This window comes from Passer montanus, unplaced genomic scaffold (genome assembly GCF_014805655.1).
Source record: "Passer montanus isolate IOZ18808 unplaced genomic scaffold, ASM1480565v1 scaffold137, whole genome shotgun sequence".
Taxonomy (NCBI): domain Eukaryota; kingdom Metazoa; phylum Chordata; class Aves; order Passeriformes; family Passeridae; genus Passer; species Passer montanus.
In genome coordinates this window covers 91,521-114,005 of record NW_024360608.1, presented here as the reverse complement: position 1 = coordinate 114,005, position 22,485 = coordinate 91,521, and the positions used below count along the sequence as shown (strand labels likewise).

At 38.9% G+C, this 22,485-nt stretch overlaps 1 protein-coding gene across 7 annotated transcripts in view; it reads right to left on the bottom strand.

The window, feature by feature from the left end:
- The window catches only part of PRMT8 (protein arginine methyltransferase 8), a 58,183-nt gene that overhangs the window by 23,726 nt on the left and 11,972 nt on the right, over positions 1 to 22,485 (bottom strand). For all 7 annotated transcript variants that reach the window (XM_039699665.1, XM_039699663.1, XM_039699660.1 and 4 more), the window contains one exon: positions 2,088 to 2,273. In XM_039699665.1, coding sequence (XP_039555599.1) covers positions 2,088 to 2,273 — 186 coding nt within the window. The remainder of the gene's footprint in view (positions 1 to 2,087; positions 2,274 to 22,485) is intronic.

Sequence of the window (22,485 nt, the reverse complement as noted above, 5' to 3'; positions counted from 1 at the left end):
CTATTTCCACACATGTTAAGAACAAGAAGGTGACAGGGAGTGTTCAGCATGGATTTGGAGATGACTGAGCACTTGGTATCTTTCTATGGTGGAGTAATGGGCTTTGCGGATGAAGGAAGAAGAATAAGGAAAAGAATGGTTTTTATCTTGATTTTTTGCAACATTTTCAAGATTTTTTCCCACAACATCCTCATTGCAAAATGCATGAACTATGGACTGCATAAATGGTCAGTGCAGCGGGCTGAGAACTGACTGAACTTCTGCTCCAAAAATGTTGTAATGAGCAGCACAAAGTCCATCTGGAGGCCAGTCACTAGTGGTATCTCCCCAGCTGTCAATACTGATGCCTTTTAGCCTGTTTTTTCAGGTGGATTCCACCTCTTCCTAACAGACCTCAATCCTCAAAGAGGGTCCCATAGATATAAAAACCAAAAACTTTTCATTGACACCAGCTGCACAAGCAACTGTAGACCCATGGCAACACTTCTCCTCAAGTCATTGTTTGCACTTTTGAAATTGAGGCAAAAATCTGCCTGGCACACCTTGCTGTTGGTGATCATACTGAGAATTGCCCAGTGACACTTGATATGCTCCAGGTCTCACTGGTGCTCATGTAGAACAGCAGCAGGCTCTGAGGGCTGGTCTAAGGGATGGACAAATGCCAGCAGCCTCTCCACAATGTCCCAGATCCAAATACCTTGGCAGAAGGTCTTGTCAGCAGATGGGGGCCTGCAGGTGAGGGCCTTCAGCAGCTATCACTTGTCACTTGCTCCCAGTGCCTCTGCCTGGCTCAGAGCCGTCTTGTTCTGGAGGTTTCTTGGACAGAACTTTCTGTCCCTCAGCTACAATGAAGACACTGACCCTATTCTGTAGCCAGAGATCTGCAGGTGCCTCCTGTTTCCAGAAGGCACAAGTTTCCAGCCTTCCCCACTTCCACACCTGTAAGTACAGACTCTCACTGCCTCTCCTTTCACTACAGTTGGGGTTTTACGCTTTGTACCTTCATGCACTCAGAGAAGATCCAGTCAGTCTCTTCCTAATGCCCCTGATGCTTCAAAATTTGCCAGCCTCCTCTAGCAGTTCCTTTACTTGTGGACACAGATCCTTTACAGCGCACACCTTCTGCAGGCAAGGACGAAACTTCCCAGCCTCAGCAAGAAGCTCTCTGCACTCCCTGAGACCTACATGGCTGTATCCTTCCATCAGGAGCTCCATTTGATTTAAGGTCTCTGATGTGTCTTCAAAATTTCTCCTAGGTCTCCTTCCCACTCAATTGTTTTTCTATTATCTTCCATTCTTGGACTGAATTTCTGAATGCTACAATGGCAAGATGTTATTGGCAGATAGAAATCTTTTATGTTTACACCCCACAACCAATTACTAGAGTAATAGAAATAGATACTGTTTGTTATGCTGATTGTGAGGAGTGCACTGAGTCACTTCACATTTGCTTTTTTGTATCCTGCTCTTAAAGATCTCATCCTCTTGTGTCACAAAAATTATCAGCAGGGCAAGGTATCAATGACTTCTTTAGAACTCATCTACAGTCAACATTTTGATAGTAAATTGTCCATCAAGTATTTAAAATTCTTTCTAGGAGTGTATTTAATGGAGACAATTGGGATTAATATTCCCATCAATGCAACCTGTGCATTCAAGTAACATGCCAGGAGTCAGGAAACTGTTTGGCTCCTCATGTCAGCTGAGCAGCTGTTCTGCTGCTGTCTGTGCTCAAACACTCAAGAGAACAAAATCTCAACTCAGCAGTAAGGGAGTGCCATTGGTTGTGGCTGGGCTGGTTTGCAGCCCTCATAAATACACTGCATTGATGCACTTGTGAAATTCACCACTGCACGGACAGCTACAATAAAATCTAATTGGGACAGAGGTTTTGAGTGCACGTCTCTAGGGAAGTGGGTGATATCTTTGGCACTTAACCAGACTACACAATTGTCTGAGGAAAGGCAGAGGAATATAATCATGAGCAAGTGGGATACAGATAAGCAAGTAAAAAATAAAAGAAATAATGAGAATTATTATTATATTGTTAGTTATTTAACAATTGCTAAAACAAAAATAAAGGTTACCTCATGAATTCCAAAGTGAGCATAGGAATCAAAGTAATAATCCCTGGATGTCATCTCTTCTGGATTGATGAGTTTTGCCATCTTGCCTCGGCCCGGACAGCTGGGTTGCAATGGAACATGGATGACAGACTGAACTGGCTTTGGAACAACAGTAGGCTGAGGAGGCTGGGATGGAATGGTGCAAACCTAGCAGAACATGGAATATTGTTAAGAGGCATCGTTAAAATAAAAGCTTTCTCTCTACGTCTAGTGTAGTGATATTATTGTTAGTGCTATTATTGTAACTATCTAGTAGATAACAAGTCCAAAGACACCTGGTGTATCATAAGTGAAATTTAGGCCTCCTTCTGTTCCTGGATCTTTAACGTATTTGATGTCCTGCAAAATTTCCTTAATAGATTTTTTCTTGATGTTTCTCTGCAGGTACTTAAATTAGTGCAGAGTAATGGTAAATTACTGGTGTTGGCTGATGTAGGTTACTGCAAACATTGACACAAAGCAGTAAAGTGCTACTTTTTCTCTATTAATGTCCTATTCTGTCAAACTGCCACAGCCTGGGGAGAGGCAGGTTGCAATAAGTACATAGTTCCCCTGCAAAGAAGAGCTCATAAAAAACGGATTCCAGACACAGTATTGTCAAGAAGGGCAGGATTCACAACTGATTCTTAATTATCAGGTAAGGTACCTGCCTATATTGATGAGCTAGGTCTGAGAAGGCTCACAATATCTGAAAGTCCCTGATGCTATCTAAAAGTCTTTCAGCATGTCCAGGAAGCACTACTGGGAGATGTGTGACATGTGTGGTGTCTTAATGCAGTTTCCTGTTGGGAGATGCAGGAGTTATGTGCTTCCAACACACCATGGCCCCCAGCACTTAACTTTTTTATTGAGTACTGCATCTCCAACACCAGCATTCTGATAGACACAGAATTCTCACACCCCCTTGGTTCACATTTGATACCTGTAGCACATAAGACAGAATGTTTTTCAAATATGAGGTAAACCAGACCCTGGTCTGGCCCATGTGTGTATCTACATTCTGAATCCTTAATATGAAGCAAAATGCTGAAAACTGAGAAAAACTGAGCAATATCCTACAGCTTCACCTATGCACTAAGTCACCTGCAAATTATAGGTCAATAACTTCATATATTAAGGTCAATCCTACTTAAAATATATCATATCCTTTTGTACTTTTGGGGTTTTTTATGACTCAGTAGTTTCCCAGTGGGGACCAGAGTTGCCTGAGCCTCTCCTCTCTACTTTCACGAAGTTCATGCTGCCTTCTATAGCTTGGTATTGTGAGGTGTCAATTCCCTGTACTGTCTCTGAATAACATCAATTAACATAGTTCAGTTTGCTTCAATTAAAAAAAAAAAAAGAGGAAGAAGAAAAAAGCCCCCACATTTTGTAGATTTCTATGTGTCATCATTTGATGGCTTATTTGGTCCAACTGTTAAAAACGTAAATACCATTGGTTTGTGTTCCTGTAACATTTTTCATCCCCAAAGATACAGAAGTGCTTTATTTATAAGTCTTTTCTATTTCTTACAATTTTTACTTTATCACCTCACCCTATTCACCTCACCTAGTTCACCTCCCACACAGAATACACTTGCTCCCAACTGGTGTTTGTATTTCTGTTTGGTCTAGTTTAAAAAATGTCCATCTGCAATCAAGCAATTTCTCTTAAGACATCACTTCATTGCCTGTTCATTGCAAGTAGTAACACTGATAACTTACTGTGTCAAAGTGTTTCTCTTCATATTCAACTGTTTCAAATATAATCCTGCTACTTTCAATTACATACTTGAGGTTATATCTCAACTTTTTTCTCCATTGGCACACACCCTATGTAATTTTTGCAGTTACCTTTCTTTGCAGTTCTTTCTGAATTTGTCTGCTGGATTACAAAGACTTAAACTGTAGGTGTTTGCAATTCTGTTTTATTATAATATGAAATCTGCAAGGTCCTACACTTTCCTCCTAAATCTTATCCTCTGCATCATTTTACAATCAAAATACGTAAGTTTATATAAATTACAAAATAAAACAGTCACTGAATTCTGTTCCTGTCTTAGGTAAGAATGTCTCCGGATACAGGACAGTGCATCACAGGCAATTGCTCAAAAGATATGTAATGGAGAGAAGTTATATCAGTTTTTGTAAAGGAAACCAGGGGGCTTCTAGCATTTCTGTTGCTGTCAAACTGCAAATTTAAATGTGGTTTGCTGTACAACAGAGAGCATTTGCTACAGGAAAAGAAGGCAAATCTCCTGTCTGGATCTCAGGCAGTATCAATTCTGCTCCTGGCTGCATGGAAGGGTCCAGGCAGGATTATGAGAACAAGGTTATTCTGACTGAAGATACTGAATGAAATTAAACCTAACAACTTAGGCTACCAAAGTTGTTTGAATGAATTTCTTTCCTGTAAAAGAATCAACATCACTGTTTCCTATTCTGCAACTGAATTCTGCTATAGCCAAGGGGTGGCAAGATAACTTTTTATTAAGCTGCTGAGGCAGTATTGTGCTTTTGACTTGCAGTACTTCTCAGATTTTTCCAAACTACCTCAAGACTTCTTAGCCAAGCAGCCTGCGGAAAAAATGTGTTGGTGCTTGTTGTTTGACAACATTCCGCTCTGAATGCCAATAGGTCCATCCTGTGTTGTGGGTACCACAGCCTTATGCAGCAGGGGCAGTAGAAAACTGCATAGGGGTGGTGATCTTCTCAGCCAGCAGCACTCTGTCACAGGGATCTTAAACCAGCTGCCTCATTTCTGTTTTAGGCATACTAACACAAGGCAGACCTTCCAGATTCAAATGGTGTACATTTTGCAGCATCTGTAATACCTCCTGCTGAAATTTCTGTGTATTCTGTAATTCTGGAATTCCAAAACAATGCCACAATTATAAGAATAATTTTATAAGTGGGACTCAGGAAATCACTTTGCCAATAAGTTGGCATAGACTCTATGAAAAATTTCACTTGAGAGTGACTTATGCCCTATGACAACAAATATTTGGGGAAAACACAGTGGACAGCTACAGAATAAAGAATTGCAATGAAAGCTATTATTTGTATCAGAAACAATAAAGTCTTCTGGTGTACAGCTCTGAGTTGTAAACTAGAAACAACTGTGTTTTTAGAGATATGGTATAATTACTTAAGGAGAAAACATGCTTTTAAGACAACATCTAACAAGAAAAGACAACTTCCTATATTCTTTCCAGAACTGAAAAGAACCCTTGATATGATTTGCAAGCTTAGCGTACATATACAGCCTACATGAGGAACAACTCATCTTTTGAATAACACCTGAAAAGGCAAAGCATCTGGGCTGGGGTCAAACCTCACATCAGTGTAAAGAATCTAAAAAACTCTCTCTGCAGAACCCATGTATGGATTCTGGCCAGCTGCACACAATTCCAGAACACTGGCTTGCTGCTAATGCAGATGAAGTCTGAAAGAATGGAAGCAGCTGCTTCAGAATTCATTCCTCACTGTGCTGAACATGCAGCCCTCTATTTTTGCATCTCCCATGTGGTACTGAAGGTGGAGGTGGGGGGTCTGAAGGATCTGAGAAGCAGTCTATCACTGCTTTGTGACTGAAATCCTACCTTTGTATACCATTTCAACATTTAAACCAAATTAAAATAGGGAAATACTTTCCTACTTTTAAAAATCAAATAAAATTTATTTCCTGTTTCTTTGTGGCCAGGGTTGGTACACTGCAGGTGATCAACTATACTAGCACATTACTGGTTTCCTTAAAAGCTTTGAATTCCCACAAAAGACAAGATTCGTAAACCTCATTCTTTCTCAGAATCCCACAACTCAACATCCTGATGTAGGCTTCTGAAACATATAGAGGCGCCTCAGTGACACTGTGTGACTTTGAGACATATAGAGTTGCCTATGTGCATTAATGGATACTGTTGAAGTTCTTTGAAAACTGGACCTAATCCAACACAGACCAACAAGGCTGTTGGGGTGTACAATTCCCAAAATACAAAAGAGAACTGGGTATTCAAAATCATGAGCTATTTTTGAAAATTTGAGCCTTTTAGATATATTCATCTGTCTACAGAGAGACAAGATGGTGAAATATGCACAATTCATTTTCTAGGAGGTTTGTGACAAAAGCTGTGGTGTGTAGAGTAAAAATAAACTTGAGTTTCAATTCTCCTTTCTTGATATTACTATGGAGACATCAGGCTGGAGGTTAAAATTCCAATCCTTGCAAAACTGTTGTTCAAGCTGCAGTATTTCATTCTTGACAAATTCTTAGTTATTTATGGCATTTTTATGACATTGAAGTGGTTAACTGCCTTCTGCTGGGAAGTGCTGAACTTTTCCTTAAGAAACTAATTAAAACTTAAAACTGGAATTACAGTTTTAACTTATTCAATTTTAGCATCGTCTTCCTTTTCAACAAGAGGTTTTATCATATCTAAATGTTGATTTTACTTATTTTTTGAGCCAGATAGCTTTCTATGTCAGAACTACTAGAATAAAATGTGCCTAACACCATTTTAATTGGTCTGAATTTAATAATCAAGACTTCTGGAGTGTAAGAGATTATCAACTGGTATGCAACCACCATAGCGATTCCAACAATACAGCTTCTTCCTGCTGCAGATATAAAAGCACAGCCATATAAAATATAAGAGGTATTTACTATTCTCCTGCCAAAATTTAGGCTTCAACAAAAACTTCTTGGCAGTCATCATGCAAGTTAAAACCTCCTTTATCTTGTATTGTTTTAAAGTTTTTGTCCAAGGCTTATCTTAAGTGATCTTTGAATAGGGCAAAGAATCTAATCCATTATCAGAGAAGTTTTAACCTGATTTTCTGAGGAAATGAAGCCCTTAGAGTATCTTGCCTATGCCTCCCATTAATAACTTCTGAGCTTGTCCAAGCCAGTCTGATTTGACAGAAGTGTGGAAATATCAAATACAATTATATTTTGATACATTTCTTGAAAACCAGAAATTAGGTAGAAGGATAAGTGATTTGATGATCCACTGAAATTGAAGCAGCTAGATTTCATGTCATGCTTTCTACCTGCTCTAGGTCTATTAAGCCACCTGGCTGTTGTTACATGTGCAATGTGTAGCCTCCGGACTGGATGAGCAGTAATGAAGATGTACAAAGAAGACCAGGCATTGCTCAGAACTAAGTTAAGAGCTGGGGGCATAAAGAGCCCAGGAAACCAGGCTTTTTTAGCTCCTCTACACATGGGAAAACCTTTCCATGCTGAGGACAAGGAAGGAAGCACACAAGGAATGCAAAATGGCAAGAAATCAGGGAGTTCCAGCATTCAACTGCAGACAGATGTAGCTGTTGGGGAACAAAGATATATATATATATATATATATATATATATATATCTGTATTAGGTACATGCTTTCAGAACTAATTTCAGAACTGTTCAGTAAAGAACATTTACCTAGTGGAAGCTTTACACTGTCTAAAAATCAGTATGAAATTGCCAATTCTACAGCAGCTATAGATATACTTTCTGCATGATGAAAGTCAGGCTCAGTCGGTTTTAAGTTGCACATGAGTTCAATGCAAATGCAAATCTATCTAAACGCTAAAACTGAATCTAGTCAGACACACTCTGTAAGAAAACTGGGAGAGAGGACTGATTCTTAAAATTGCTTGCTTTGAGGCTTCCCCTTGTTCAGCCACTTCAAAGTGAGGCACTGCTCTGAACTTTCTACATGGATTGTTTGGAATGCCAGATCAACCTGTCACAGACAAACCTGTCCATTTGTTATTAGCAGGAAATTCACTGTCCTTTATACAGACAAACATAGCTTAGAGTATATTACAGCTGTGACATAATACCCCTAAGTAAGGTGATAGAAAAAATATTGTGAAAACACTGGTGCTTTAGAATAAAGCCTCTGTCCAGAACAACTGAGACCGATCAGTTGCACAAGGAACTAGATTATACCTTAGATGTCCAAATCCTCCAAAAGTCAAAGGAAAAGATGCAAGCTGGTCATCAGTATGATAAAGGTGTGGTCAGCATACTTAGACTACAGCAGAAATAGCACCAAGTAGCAAAAAGGAATGTAAAGATCACAACCTTTGCAAAGTTGTTACTTATTGTGCAGAAGCTAAAAAGAAATTTAGATATGTAAATGCAAAATAGGTGCTGTCATACCTTCATGGATCTGATCCAGGGTACTTCATACTGTCAAGATTTTTAATGGGGACTGTCTGTTGGGTAAAGCCAGAATTTTCTTAGTGACAGATCACAAAATAAGCAACGCAATTTCCAGTTTCTAATATTCCTGGGTATGCAGGAATAATTCTTCTCCCTAATAAAGTTTAAGCATTGAAATTAATGGTCTGTTGGGTCTCCAATAGCGTAGATTGTAGAACTCAGCTGGAGAATATTCCTTTCCTGCCTTTAAAGCTATCTTTTATCCGAGCAGGGTGCTGAACTAGATGGCCTCCAGAGGTCCTTTCCACACAAATTATTCTATGCTATTAAGAAATAGTTATATTTGCACTGTGCAGGAGATACAGGTGGCAAGTTTTATAAACCTGAGCCTAGTCCAAATTATGAGGCAGGTTATAAATTTTGGTTGATAGTTTTGTACACACAATAAGAACAGAATTTGCTTTCATGAGAGTAAAGCACACACACTACAAGAAGATGAGGACATCATTTGGAATGAAAACCTTCTAAAGCTACCTTCTAAACCTTCTAAACTTTCTAGCTATGTAACAGAACAGAACTGAGATTACAGAAAATGACAAAATTTAAGGACAGAAATGACATTAGGTATTTGTATTATTTATAAATGTGTGAGCAGTTCCAGAGCATTCTGTGTGCATGCAACTAAAATGCTCTTCATCCGATCTGCTCTCACGACTTCTGTGCACAGCACCATTGGGAAAAAAAAAACCAGCAACAAGTTACAGCTGTTGACATTTAACTGAATATGTGATGGAAATTTTGCAATGCATATGGAGTAGAATGTCCCATGCAGGGCATGAGAAGTCTAGTTCAGCACAGAACAAAAGGAAAATATGAGAGAAATATATTAGTATTAACTGAAATTTATTCTTTGTAAACACCTTGTGGAAGGATAGCAAAGCAATACTTTAAAAGTGTTGAGAGGCACCTTTCTTTAGGAGGAGGTTGCATTTTGATTATCTTTGGCATTTGGTAGATCTAATGCCTATTATTATTGTAGATTTAATATCACAGCAACACCTTCTTGGTTTGCAAGATCCCTGCTGCAACAAACAGCTGGAGAAATGCCTTGTGTTTTCACCTGTACTCTGTGGTGTTGAGCAGATGGTCTGCCAGTAGACTCTGCTGTCCATCTGTTTGTTTGGAGCCCCTTGAGCCTCATTAGGAGTGAGGCAAATTGCACAGTGAGGAAGTTCTCAAGTGCTGGCTGAAGTCTCAAACCCTCTTCTCTCACAGCCAGGGACTCACAGCTTTAGCTCAGCTTTAGAAGCCTTGTCCTCTGGTGGTTGATACCAAAAGCAAACTACAGTTGGCAGATGGCTAAATTCATTCTTCTTTTCATAGGGTAGAGACCAATCTAACTGCTATCAATAATCTGGAAATGGATCTCCATGTATAACCGTGCTGTTGCCTCCACACTCGCAGCATATGGATTTGTTGTAGTTTAATGGTCTCTGCCACGTAAGTCAAGAATCTGAAAGCTGAAGATTTAAATAAAGGAGAACTATAGATAAATACAGAAAGCTGTGATGATCTGTGTTAGATGTCCTGTGGTTTTCCTTCCATTTTTCACTCTAATCAGGAATAGAAAAGGTGAATATATTCAAACATACTGGGTATTTTGACACAAGATTGATACCTATAAGTAAATGTGGCAGGTTGAGAAATACAGGCTAGACCACCAGGGCTAGGTGTTTCTGAGAGACACTCCAGACTTCCCAGCTTTTTCCTTACTCAGTACCATATATCAGGGCTCCTAGGAAAAGCATGTTTTCTAACAGAGCTCTTCTGAATATAGTGCCTTGCAAAGATGTATGAGCTTTTTGGTTGGTTTATGCTACAGCAGCCTTTCTCCTGTTCCAGAATCCAGACTGAAAAGTTTACTCTGGTGTGTGGACCAGAGAGCAGCACACCAGCAGCTTCACAAAACCAGTATCTCTTGCAGGTTGAAGCTTCCAGACTTATAGAGATTTACAGCTATGTCTGACTTGTTAACACTGCAAGTCCCCGCTTTCTGTGGAGAATCCTGACCCTTTTCAAGGATTCATGAAAGGCAAATAAAACCAAAAGACTAAAAAAAAAAATAAATCCTTCCTACTTTCTTGTAATTTTAAGTCTCTCCTTTTGTGACTAAAGAAGATGAGAATTTAGTTTAATTTAATTTAATTTAATTTAATTTAATTCTTTATTCAGTTGATAGAAGCTAACTTGATAGTGAAGAACAGGAAGGTACCCTAATGTGTGGTTCCAAGCTTATCAATGTTGACTGTGAAATTCTGATACCACACAGGAATTTTAAATTTAGAACTGAGGCCAACTGTGAGAGTTACGATTGTTATTGACAACCATATGTTATGTTATATGTTATGTTATCATTGTCATCACTTCTAGCAAAATTTGAAGAACACCTATCACCTAAAATAGCCAGTAAAGGCCAGGGACCACTTAAATTGGCTGATCACCATGGAACACACTTCCTCTTTCATTCAATTATCCATAAAAAAAACAAGCAGTAGGTATAAACTATGTTGTATGTTCTCCTGGAACAGATTTTCCTTCTGAGATGTCTGGGTTTTGGAAGTTTTGACAGATCTCTTGCCCTAAAAGTGCTACATCCAAAACTGTTTAGAACAAAAGAAATCAAGATGCACAGATATAAGAAGGGGAAACAGCCTGTTGTTCTGACAGAGCTATTAGAGGCTTATTTTTTGTAGTTGTTCAGAGGAAAGGTTTGAGGTAAGACTACTGCCTGTCTATTGTTGAAACTAAAAAGAGGAAAAGCTGATAACAGTATTTTCCATTTGAAGTAGGCTACAGCCTCTGGGAAATAAAGAGCTTTTCCAAGTTTAATGTAATTTTATTTCTGATTTGCCTTTCAGGGAGTTACACAAGGGAAAGAAATATCTCTGCATTAATAAAATGCATCAGGTCTTCCAGATGATTTTAAAATATTGGTCCCAAATGGGAAGAATCTAAAAATAAACCATATCACTTTCATTCCTGGGCATTCATTACAGAGTCACCTCTATATTTGGTAGTGATAATTGTTAATGTTATATGCTTACTAATTGCACTGATATTGATATTTAATGTCCCACCTGGCCTGACTGGGCAAGCACTTCTATGCCATCAACAAGTAGCACACAGCTATGGGGGGCTATTTAGGGTCTGAACTCCCCCTAACTGTTTCCAAGACCCTTTCAGGTTTGGCATGGCAGAGAGAAAAGGCTGCAGAAGTGTTATATTGCTCAAACAGCACTGGCTGAGAACTGCAGTTGTGAAGTCTTTCCCTTCCCCTTGTATTCTGCAATACAAGTAGTCAAACTGTAGCAGCCTTGTCTCATTTTTTCAGGCAGGATGGAAACACACTCAGTTTTGTGTGTGGCTGAGAGGAGTCACCAAGACCTGTGAATCCAGCACCATTTCTAGGGTGGCTGGGTACTGTGAGGGAGTAGCTGGAACAAGGGTAAGTGGTTCTTCTTGCGTGCACATGAACAAAGTTCAGGGCTGCTGGTGAGTCATGTTCCCTGCTGTTTGGGTAGATTTGGCGCTATGCAATCATACAGAATGAAGAAATCATTCCATGCTATGTTTCCCTGGGAGTAGCTCAAAGCCTATATCATTATTTAGCAAGTCACGACTCAGCTCCTTTTCCTCCTGTAATGTGGGGCTCAGTTTTTGAGAGCTGCCTTTGCATCAATTTGGACTAGCTGGAAGGAGGAACTAGGTTTCTCATTTCTCTGTCCTTCTGCATGCAACAGAGACAACACATCAGCAATCAGCATTGTCTGAATGCTTCTTTTTTATGGTATAACTCACAGTGTAAATTGATTAAAAAGTTTCCCTTGCATTTCTTTGTGGGGTCCAACCTTCAGTGTGCAAGGCTCTACAGAAGAAGTCTCCATAACGTGTGCTAGGTCACCCAGGTAAGCTGATGTAATTCCACATGAATTCTGAATTACAGACAATTTATCATCATGGCTGTGAAACCATGAATGGTGCATAAGGATCTACAGTCAGAGCATTAGGGGCCTGTTAACAGACGGTAATTAGTTATATTTTAAGGATGGCTAGGCAAGTCAGCTCTTTTTGTGACCAGAAAAAAAAAAAAAAAAAGGATAAGGTCATCTTTGGAGGCATGAAACCCTAGCAGTTGTTTTCACTTTGTGATCAGCTAGAACACAGGGAAGACATGCCCCTGTTATCTGGAAGCAGTACACAGAAATGTAAATGTGACTGAAGGTTTTTATTGATTTTCAAGTGAAGAGAGATATTAATGTGCCAGATTACTTTAAAACGCCTCGCATCACAAGGCGCAGCTTGTTGTAGAAATAGCAACAGAAGTTATGAACCCTGCACTGAAAATATCAAAGTTGAATGCAGTGAAGAGGAAGAGTTTGTTGCAGATCATTGCATAAAGAGTTATGAAGACACAAAGCCAGAGAAGTGTGAACTTTCCATTGTGATTTTCTTATTGGTTTTTACTATCATTGCTGCTGCATAAGTGCCTGCCTTGCTGAACAGGCAAGGCAGTGGAAATGAATGGAAAGGAAACAAAAAGGACTTGGTACTTTCAACCTACTTTACATCACCCTGGCAAGTGCATGAAAATCTGCTGAGGAGAGGTCAGGGGAGTCAGAGCCTGCATTATTAATGCTCACAGTACCTTTCTTGTAGGGAAAGTAGTTGTATCACTGACTGGCCTCTTCCCCTCCCCAGCATAATTTTAACTGACTCTCTACTGACAAAGTACAAGAAAGTGCTAATCAAGTATAAAACCAGTTATTTTTAGGCCTTTTCTCAGTATCAGGCAGTAAGCTGAACTTCACATGAAAAAGTAGAGCTCCACTATTTTTAGAGGCTAATTATTAACAAAAATAACCAGAGTATTCTATCTGTACAAATTATTTTCTTAAATTAGCAGAAATTAAATGGAAGCCCTCCTCTGCTTAGCAAATTTCTAAGGCACTGATCTCTGAAAGTCACTTTGCAGCTGATATACCAGTCTTTTCTTCCCCTCTCACTGAGTTTCAGCTGTATAGGAAGTTCTAACAGGAAGAACTGGTACATAGGAAGCTCTATAAGAAGTTCTTCAGGAAGATAATATATTCTCTAGGCTTTACTGAGCCTTAGTACAGAGGAGAAAAAATATCCAATTGACCTAGCCAAGCCTAGCCGTGACCTAACCAAGATTCTGATCTACACTCAGCATAGTTTCAGGTACACTTCAGCTCTAGAGGTGGTCTGTGCTTAAGAAGTGTCCAGGATCTGCAGAATAAGTGAGGACAGAAAGAAGAACAAGACTGAGAAATGGCAGTCCATGAGCTGAAGTGCCAGAGAAAATCAGCATAGTGACTTACAGTTCAGTGCTGCTGCAGAGCTACCAGCACACGAGCACCAACATTGAACAGAAGTCCCACATTTGTCACTTCCATTTGTCAAATGGCAAAAAATAACATTTTCCTGCACTGCACACCCTGCCACTTTCTTTGGAGCTGTAGCTCACTGGATCTTCATATGTTATAGCACAGACTTTCTCTTCATCACCTGGCAGGTTTTTTTGTCCTCTGTGTTGTCTTAAGTTCATCTCACTGTGCAACCCTGAAGTAATCAACCATTTCTTACTGTGGGTTATCAGAATTTTGCATCTTTTTGTGACAGATGAAACCTCTAGAGGTGGAATGTGGCTCTCTGAATCAACACTTACGATGGCTCACTGAAGATGATGGGCAAGGATGAAGTGCCTGTGAAATTCAGGGAATAATGCAGCTGCCCACAGCTGTTGCAAAGAAGCTGATTTTAAGTGAATCAACTGATAGTTTAAATGTTTCTCCCTGAGTTTGTTAAAAGAAAAGGAACATCTCCCTGAGTTAGCCAGACTTGCAAAGGGGACAGTGCTGACATGACCCAACATAAAGTATAAAAGTTGAAAAACTAACAGAATAATTTCAGTGAATGCAATGGGGTTGAGCTGCCTTCAACTCACATTATCCTCCCCAGTAACTGGGGACACCCAGTGTCATGATCGTGGACATATCGCAAAAACACATTTGTATTATCATTTAACTACAATTGCAGTTCTTATATTTTTCGAAGTTAAACTTTTGTTTATATTCAATTTTCAGTGTATTTTTTTACACCCCTGCTAAATCAGAAATCCCATGTAATGTCAACTGTTTTCAAAAGAGACATTAATAAGACATTTGATATTTAACGTTGCATCTTTCATGCAGGAATTTCTAGAAGAAATTGATCAAAAGCATATGGTACTCTGCTGTCTCTTAGCAATTGCTGTTTTCATTTGTAGTCATTAGAATACAACTCTTGTGATGACATTCAAAGCTTTATTTTTTTTAAATCAGACATAAAGGGTCCAGCTGTAGTTAAATCACTGGGGAGAAAACTGGCAGAAAGCCATTTTAGCTTGTGCTCAGGATCCCCAGCTGCTAAAAATCAGTCAGTAGCTTTTTGGCCTCACAAACATGGTTAAATCTATGAAAGGAGGAAAATTCTGACTCGGTTCTCTCTCGGGCACTTCCAGTTGGAGAAAACAGTTCCTGAGATTTACAATGAAGAGTACATCTTCTCTTCTCCCTCCAGGAGTGAGAATGTATGAATTTTATACTGGCTGGTTGAAGATTAGTTAAAATATAACAACCAACCTACCCTGAGCCACCTCAATTTCTATTCACCAAGGGGCTGTCTCCACCCTGGGTTTTGCTGCTATAATTTGCCTTCCTTTTCTTGTTGCTGCCATTTTCATATGGGATTGGCAGCACTTTCCCTTTGTGCCTCAGCACTTCTCTTGATGCTGATTCATAAGGCAGTGTATGTTATTTTGAGATGAGAGTGGGTACATGCTTGGCTAAGACAGCATGGAAATCCTTGCCTGACTTATGGACACAAAGCACAATGCTTTGTCTACAAAACACAACCTGTGCCTGTCCTGACAGTTGTCAGTGCCTCTTTTGCAACAGGCAAATGCTGCCTGCATGGCATGGGGTCAGCTGGATTTGGGTCCTTCCTGCACATCTCAGGTGTGCAAGGACAGTCTGCATCCTGCTCCCCCCTTTCTGTAGTGGCCCTTCCACGTTTTTCTGTTGACATCCTGCCTGGGCTCTGACTGTTTCTTGTTGTGTGGAAAGATCTGGCTCTGCCAAGAGCATCCACAGGAGCAGCTGGGTAACGAGACATCCTTGTGCATGCATGAGTGGTTCATCCTTTCCTTGGCTTAGGCAGTAAAGGAGAAGCAATAGAAATGAATGGTGTAGAATCACTATAGACTGGAAAAGTGACTCTACTTAGGAAAGCTGTAGAGCAAAAAGGAAATTACTAGCAACAACAAGAGCAGAAAATGTAACTGACAGTAGCAAGATCTGGATAACTGGGCTTCAGTTCAAATTAGTCTTCTGTTGATGCTGTGTAAATAGCTTGGTGAGTGTGAAGACTGATGTTTTCTGATTAAAGTGCTTCTGACCCGTGAATTCCACTGATTCATGCAACTTTTCTTAACATGAAAAGCTCGGAGAGTGGATATCAGAAAGGTTTTTACTATTCACAGTTGTGAAGAAACCTTGAAAAGACCGAGTAAAAGTTTCTGGGTACAGAAAGGCCTATAAAAGTAACACATTGACGCAAATTCAGTGTCTTTTTTTTAGCCAGTCTTATCACCTTTCCACATATAAGTTTGGCATTATTGTTCTTTAGCCACAGTATGGGCACAGCATGATGTACAGCAATGCAAAATTCTTTGTTGCACCAACCCTATCTATATTCTGATGGCAGAACAGACCTTCAGATTTTCTTGCCTTTTGGTGTGCTGTTGTACTGCCCTAAAAACACCTGAAATATATAAAAAAAATATTTAAAAAGCTGCAAATTGCTTAAGATAACTTGGACTTAAAGGATAAGACTGAAAATTTCACTTGCTGCTTATTTGAAAATTAACTCAGAAACTGGAAAAAAAGAACAGAGAAATAACAGAAGTAAGAATAGTGCTTCAATTCAAGGTGACTCAAGGTTTTATTGACATGGAGTGCTTTTTTTTTTTTCCTTCTTTTTTGGAACATATCAAGCTTCATGGGATTCTGTTTCTTTAAATATTTCTTCTGTTCATGGAATGATTGACAGCTGAGTGGGATAGAGGAGGAGAAGAAGCATCAGCTCTCACTTCTGAACTGGCTGCACATTCAGAATTAATGGGGAGGGAGAGCTTTCTGACAAAGAGAAGATTTTGAAAATGTAAAAAACACAGACAAACAGTAGGATTTTTCATAGACATATAAATCAGGGGAGTATGCTCTCAGTACTGTCATACAAATCAAAATCCACTGTGTTTGGTCTGTTAATAAAACTGAAGTTTGGCCGCCAAAATGCTCTGGGCTCTGTCTAGCATCAATAGAAAAAAAAGGTTTCTTTAAAGTATGATTTGAGATGGGCAGAGTAGCCATTCAGGGGTGTTTGTCTCTGCCGCTTAGACAGGACAAGCATTCCAGCAGCTCATACCATATTAAAGCATTTGAACTTATGTGAGCAGATTCCAGATCCTAGTTGATCTATTCAAAGTAAAATATAACAACAGAAAATAATAAAGATTGGTTGATTCAATGATAGAGAACATTAGGACTCTCTCCAATGAGTTGTACATATTTCAAAAAATACCCTGGGAAACTAATTACTGTCATCAAGAAGATCTCCTAAAAAAGGCTTGTAAAAATATTTGGGGTGGTTTTTCTTGTTTTGGTTTGGGGTTTTTTGGTGTGTTTTTGAGTGGTGTGGGTTTTTTTGTTTTGTTTTGGTTTGGTTTGGTTTTTTTTTTTTTTTTTTGCCACTGAATCCCTGGAGATCAAATCATTCTGCACCACATAAAAACACTAGTTTTTATTTTTTCCCTCTTATTGACAATGCAGTGATTTTCAGCAGAACTCTGAAGCATGTTGCGAGTCAGAGGAATGCAAGATTCTGTCACCAGCAGCAAGACACATAAATTGTATGCCTCAAAACAATAATGTTTCTTTTGAAGACCATAACACAGAGAAAGATCTAAATGGTTAAAAGATGAAGGAAGAGCAATGGGAACTGACAACAGCATCTCCCCTAACTCTTTAGGAAATCACAAATAAGTAATACTACCTTTATTCAACCTAGGATTTCACACTAAAAGTAGATTATTAAGAAGTAGTTTGATTTTAAGTTGATGTCAGAGATAGCAAAGTCATATCCAGCAGTCAAAAAACTAAAACCAATGTGAAGTGAAAAAAGCTAACTATAGAATTGTTGCCTAGCACATTAAGTTAATTGACTTGACTTCCTTTGTTCTGTACAGTCTGTACAATCCAGTGACTTCAATAAATCATTGGTCCTTTTCATTTTATTGAGACCTCGGTTCATCAGGTGTAAAAAACACCACAGTGAATAGAGATGTGAATTTTCTCAGCATTTCACAGGACTGAATGTTTCAGAAAAAACAGAGGCTGTCCTCCTTTGTTACAGACTCCTAAATTTAGCAGATTTTAAAATATCAGCAAAGAAGACAAATGTGATGTGTGAAACAGACATATAAACCACTTAGATTTCCAATTTTATTCAAATATTATGTTTGATTTCACAGAACCATGGAGCAGCTGAGTTTGGAACGGACCTCTGGAGGTTGTCTGGTCCAGCCCCTGTGTTCAAGCAGTACCACCTCAGGCCAGTTGTCTACATGTATCCAGATGGCTTTTGATTATCTCCAAGGAAAGACACTCCACAATCAACCTGGGCAATCTGTGCCAGTGCTCAGTCATCCTTGCAGTAAAACAATATTTCCTGATTTGAAGATGGAACCTCCGGTATTTCAGTTTGTGCCCATTGCTTTGATCCTGTCACAGGGCACAGCTGGCAGTGGGAGTCCCTGTGGGGCAGGTAAGGGAGCCCAGCATCCAGGTGGGCATCTCTATGAGCTATGAGATTTGTAGGTTACAGAATTTAAGAAAACAAGACCAAACATATTTAATTGTTGAATCGAAGGTGTGAATGCTTGGAAGTGATCTAAACTCAAAGAGACAAATATATTTAAATGATCCCTTTGTACACTGGGAGCTTGTATTACTAACAGCTCACCAAGTTAGTTGAATTTAAGCTTACATCAGCTCAGGTGGAACTATGTCTAAAACATGAGGTTGGTTTTGAACTTGAAATGGAAGGGTTTATCTTCCTGTGATTCTCCACATCTAAACTGAATTTTGTCACAACACCCATACAGAGGAACATAGTGAATACAAAGGATGTAAAGGAATAAAAAGCCAGGACTTTTCCATAAAACTGCCTTTTTAAACACAGAGTTTCTCTATCAACATATAAATGCATATGTATACACATATATACATAAACACTTGATGTGATGTAAGACTTTAACCAGGATTTTATCATCTTACCATGTCTGAGCCCACATAGGCATAGTTGTGTCTTCTCTGACACAGTTTTAATAAGACTAACACAGGTGCACAAAGAAATGGAAGTCATGACACAATATCCAGTTTGAATTTTATGTAAGTATGAAACATTGCAAGTATATGTATGCAGACACATATACCTGATGAAGTACTTTATAAGCAAGCATCTTAATGTGTCTTTCAGGAACTGCATGGCTGAAATGACAAATTATCACAATGTCAATGCAGTTATTGAGTTATTAAGCAGCACAGTCCTGCTCACTCAGAATTAGGGTTGTGTATTACATTTGCATTTTGGTTCTATGATGGGGAGGGGAGTAACTTTCTTGGTTTGGAATAGTGTCAGAGAAGAAACTGTTGTGTGACTGAGTATCTTATGGCAGTTCATTAATTATCAGATTCTGGAACTACACTGGGTATCAATGTTTTTTTTAATGGTGATGGTATTTTATAACCACGTTAAAGCAGCTAATTAAATTTAAATGTGAGGTTTAAAATGCTCATGTAAAGGAAAGCTACTTGTAAGTCTTCCTCCTGGTTTCAGCTGGGACAGAGTATCTTTTCTTAGTAGCTGGCACAGTGCTGTGTTTTGGATTTAGTGTGAGAACCATACTGATGTTTTGGTTGTTGCTTGCTCTAAGCCAAGGACTTTTCAGTGTCTCATGCCCTGTCAGTGAGCAGGTGCAAAAGAAACTGGGAGGAAGCATGGCCAGGACAGCTGACCCTAGGTGGCTGAAGGGATATTCCACTGAACATTAGCTCAGTGCATAAACTGGGGTGAGATGGCTGGGAGCTGCTGATTGCTGCTCAGGGATGAGCTGAGCATCAGTCTGTGGTGAGAAACTATATTGTGCAGCACTTGTTTGTCTCTCCCTCTCCATTTTATTAAAATTATTATTATTATAAGTAGTAGTAGCAGTAGTAGAAGAAGTATTAATAGCACTGTTGTTATTATTGTGTTTCACATTCTTTCAAGTATTAAACTCAGGAGTTTTGCTTCTTTTTTTTTCTCCTGATCCTCCTTCCCATCTCCCTGGGGAAGAAAAGGAGTGAAGGACAGATGAGTGGTACTTAGTTGCCAAATGGGGTTAAACCATGATAGTCTGCTTAGTAATAGACAAAGAAATACTAATCTTTCTGCAGAGTACAAAGGCAATGGTGTGTATTTGTGAGACTAGTCCCATTTATAGCAAGGACAACATATACGTTCCTAACCATGCTGTAAATTTAGATTAATGAACTACACTTGCTCATATTTGGCCATTAAATGTTATTTGGTGTTAGTTTACCTAGTGCAAGAAATTTCATTGGAAGAGACTGAGATTAAAAACCTGTCAGTTCCAGCCTTGGTAATACATCTTTTCCCAGGAGAGCTGCAAATGCCATAATTTACTTCAATGTGTTTTCAGCAGTCATTTAAGAAAATGGATATGTATCTAACATGCAGAACAAAGGTAACACCTCTAGTTTCAGCAGAATTACTCTTGCTCCATATTATACAAGGTAGATGAGGATGTTTTAAAATATCTTGCTGGTATGGACTGGATTCTACAATAAATAATCATGCTGAGTGCTACTGACACACATGAGCAAACCAGTGTGTTCAGCCTTTCTTGCATTATTAATCAAACATTCACTGAAATGTCCAGAGATCTTCAGTGATTTATGTTAACTACAGTGGGCTCTGAACCACACCTGTTAAAAAGGTATCTACACTGTGTATTTCAAAAGCAGCAACTAGTAAGCATATTGATATAAATCAGGCTTTTGTAGCTTTGTGTTAGTGATAAAATAAGCTTTTGGTATCTTACACCGATCTTTTAAATATGGTTAAGAAAGTAATACAAAAAAATGTGCTCCTAACACTTTTATACAATCACGAAACAGAATAATGAAAACTCCATTCTTGAGCAAAACCACTGGTGATTCATCCTTTTAAATACAATTTTACATATAGACGTGAGCTAGTTTTGAACCTGTATAAATCAAAAATAATTCTGCTGAAATGGATGGATTTACATGAGGGTAAACCTGTCTTGAGCTGAAAATATTTTTGTTTTCTAGTAGGCATTGTTAGAATACTCAGTTTTGAGTATTGTAACAATGGTGGAGATAGGTCTTGCAAATATAAATATTTTTGCCTTTTGCAAGATATTTTATGAGCACTGAGAAGCATTATTGGTTTTCTGTTGAGAAAGGAACAGACCTAAAAAGACAGAAAGATGGCATAGAGATTTTTTCATCAATAAAATAGTGGTATTGAGGCTACGAGAATAGTTTCACATTTTCAGGAAAATCTCACAGTAATAAGTGCAAGCACCTTCTTTACTTAAAATCCTTATATATCATTGCCTCCCATTAAGTTTATCTGATTAAAAATGTCTCTTAGAAAAACAGGTCAGAAATTGAATGTCAAATTTGGAGAAAACAGAAATATAAACCCATTGCCCTAGTTTTACAATTTTGTTAGGCAAAATATATTTCATTAAGCAGTATACACACTGTCATGGTGCTAGTATTATTATTCATTAAAGTATGTTTGAAAAATCTAAGAAGTGTGAGATGGAGTTTGGCACTGGAGGCTTGAATTAATCTCTTGGTGCTGAATAAGAAATTCAGATAGGTAGCAGGACACATACCTTGAACAGCCCTGGAAAGTGCAATCAGCTTTTGGATTTAATAGAATATAAAGATTCAGCAATTTGGATGTTAATAGAAGGGTAATGTAGTTGAAGTAGCGAGCTAGGAAAATGATCTTTACAATAATATGTTAAGTTCAGCCATGGCAATGTCCCTGTGAGGTGAGATGAGGTGAGCTGGAGCTGAGCTGCTGCTTAGAATCGTGACATGGAGACAAGTGAGGAATATTGCACGTTGTCCTGGTTCTACTCGTTGGAGTGGAGATTGGGGTGGGTTTCAGGGGTGTGTGCAAAGCTGTAAGAGTTGGTGATAAGTTTCCACTGGCAGAGTCTCTCTCACAGTATTGTAAATCCCTTATATGTGAGATTACCAATTAATAATTTGTGAGACAATGCTGATAAAGGCAAATTATAATGGAGAATTTCAAGGAAGCTTTAAAACCTACACCTTGATTACTAATTTAAAAGAGCCTTGTTTTTCCTATGTTATGTTCTTTCTTTTTACATGGTTGGTGGGGGTGAATCACAGGCCTAGAACTACATATTGTCTCTTCTTATTTCATAACTGACTAATCTGTAAAAGAGCAGTGAATGTGAGGCTTATGCACTTTGACAGAGAAATTGAGATTTGCATTAGACCTTACAGGCTATTGCAACCCCCCTGCTATTTCCTTATTGACAGGCTGTAAAAGGGTAAATTGATCCACTCCTCTGAAGGCCTCCTGCTACCTCTGCCTACAGCTCCTTGATTCCTGACATTTGTTAATCCTGACAATGGAATAATGATCTGCAAGTACACAGGCACCAAAAGGGAGGCTAAGGAAAATGTGGGCCTGTGGCTAAATGGAGCAGGGGCCCTGGAGAGAATGGATGAGGAAAAGGCCAAGGTACTCAGTGCTTTCTTCACCTTGGCCTTTTACTGCTAAGAAGAGTCTCCAAGGAGCCACAGAGTGATTCTGTGACTTTTGGATAATGAATTTAAGTATTTCTACTGCTCCTGTGTTGCTTCTCTCTATTTTGACTCCATTTCCCCTTCCTTCCTTCCTTCCTTCCTTCCTTCCTTCCTTCCTTCCTTCCTTCCTTCCTTCCTTCCTTCCTTCCTTCCT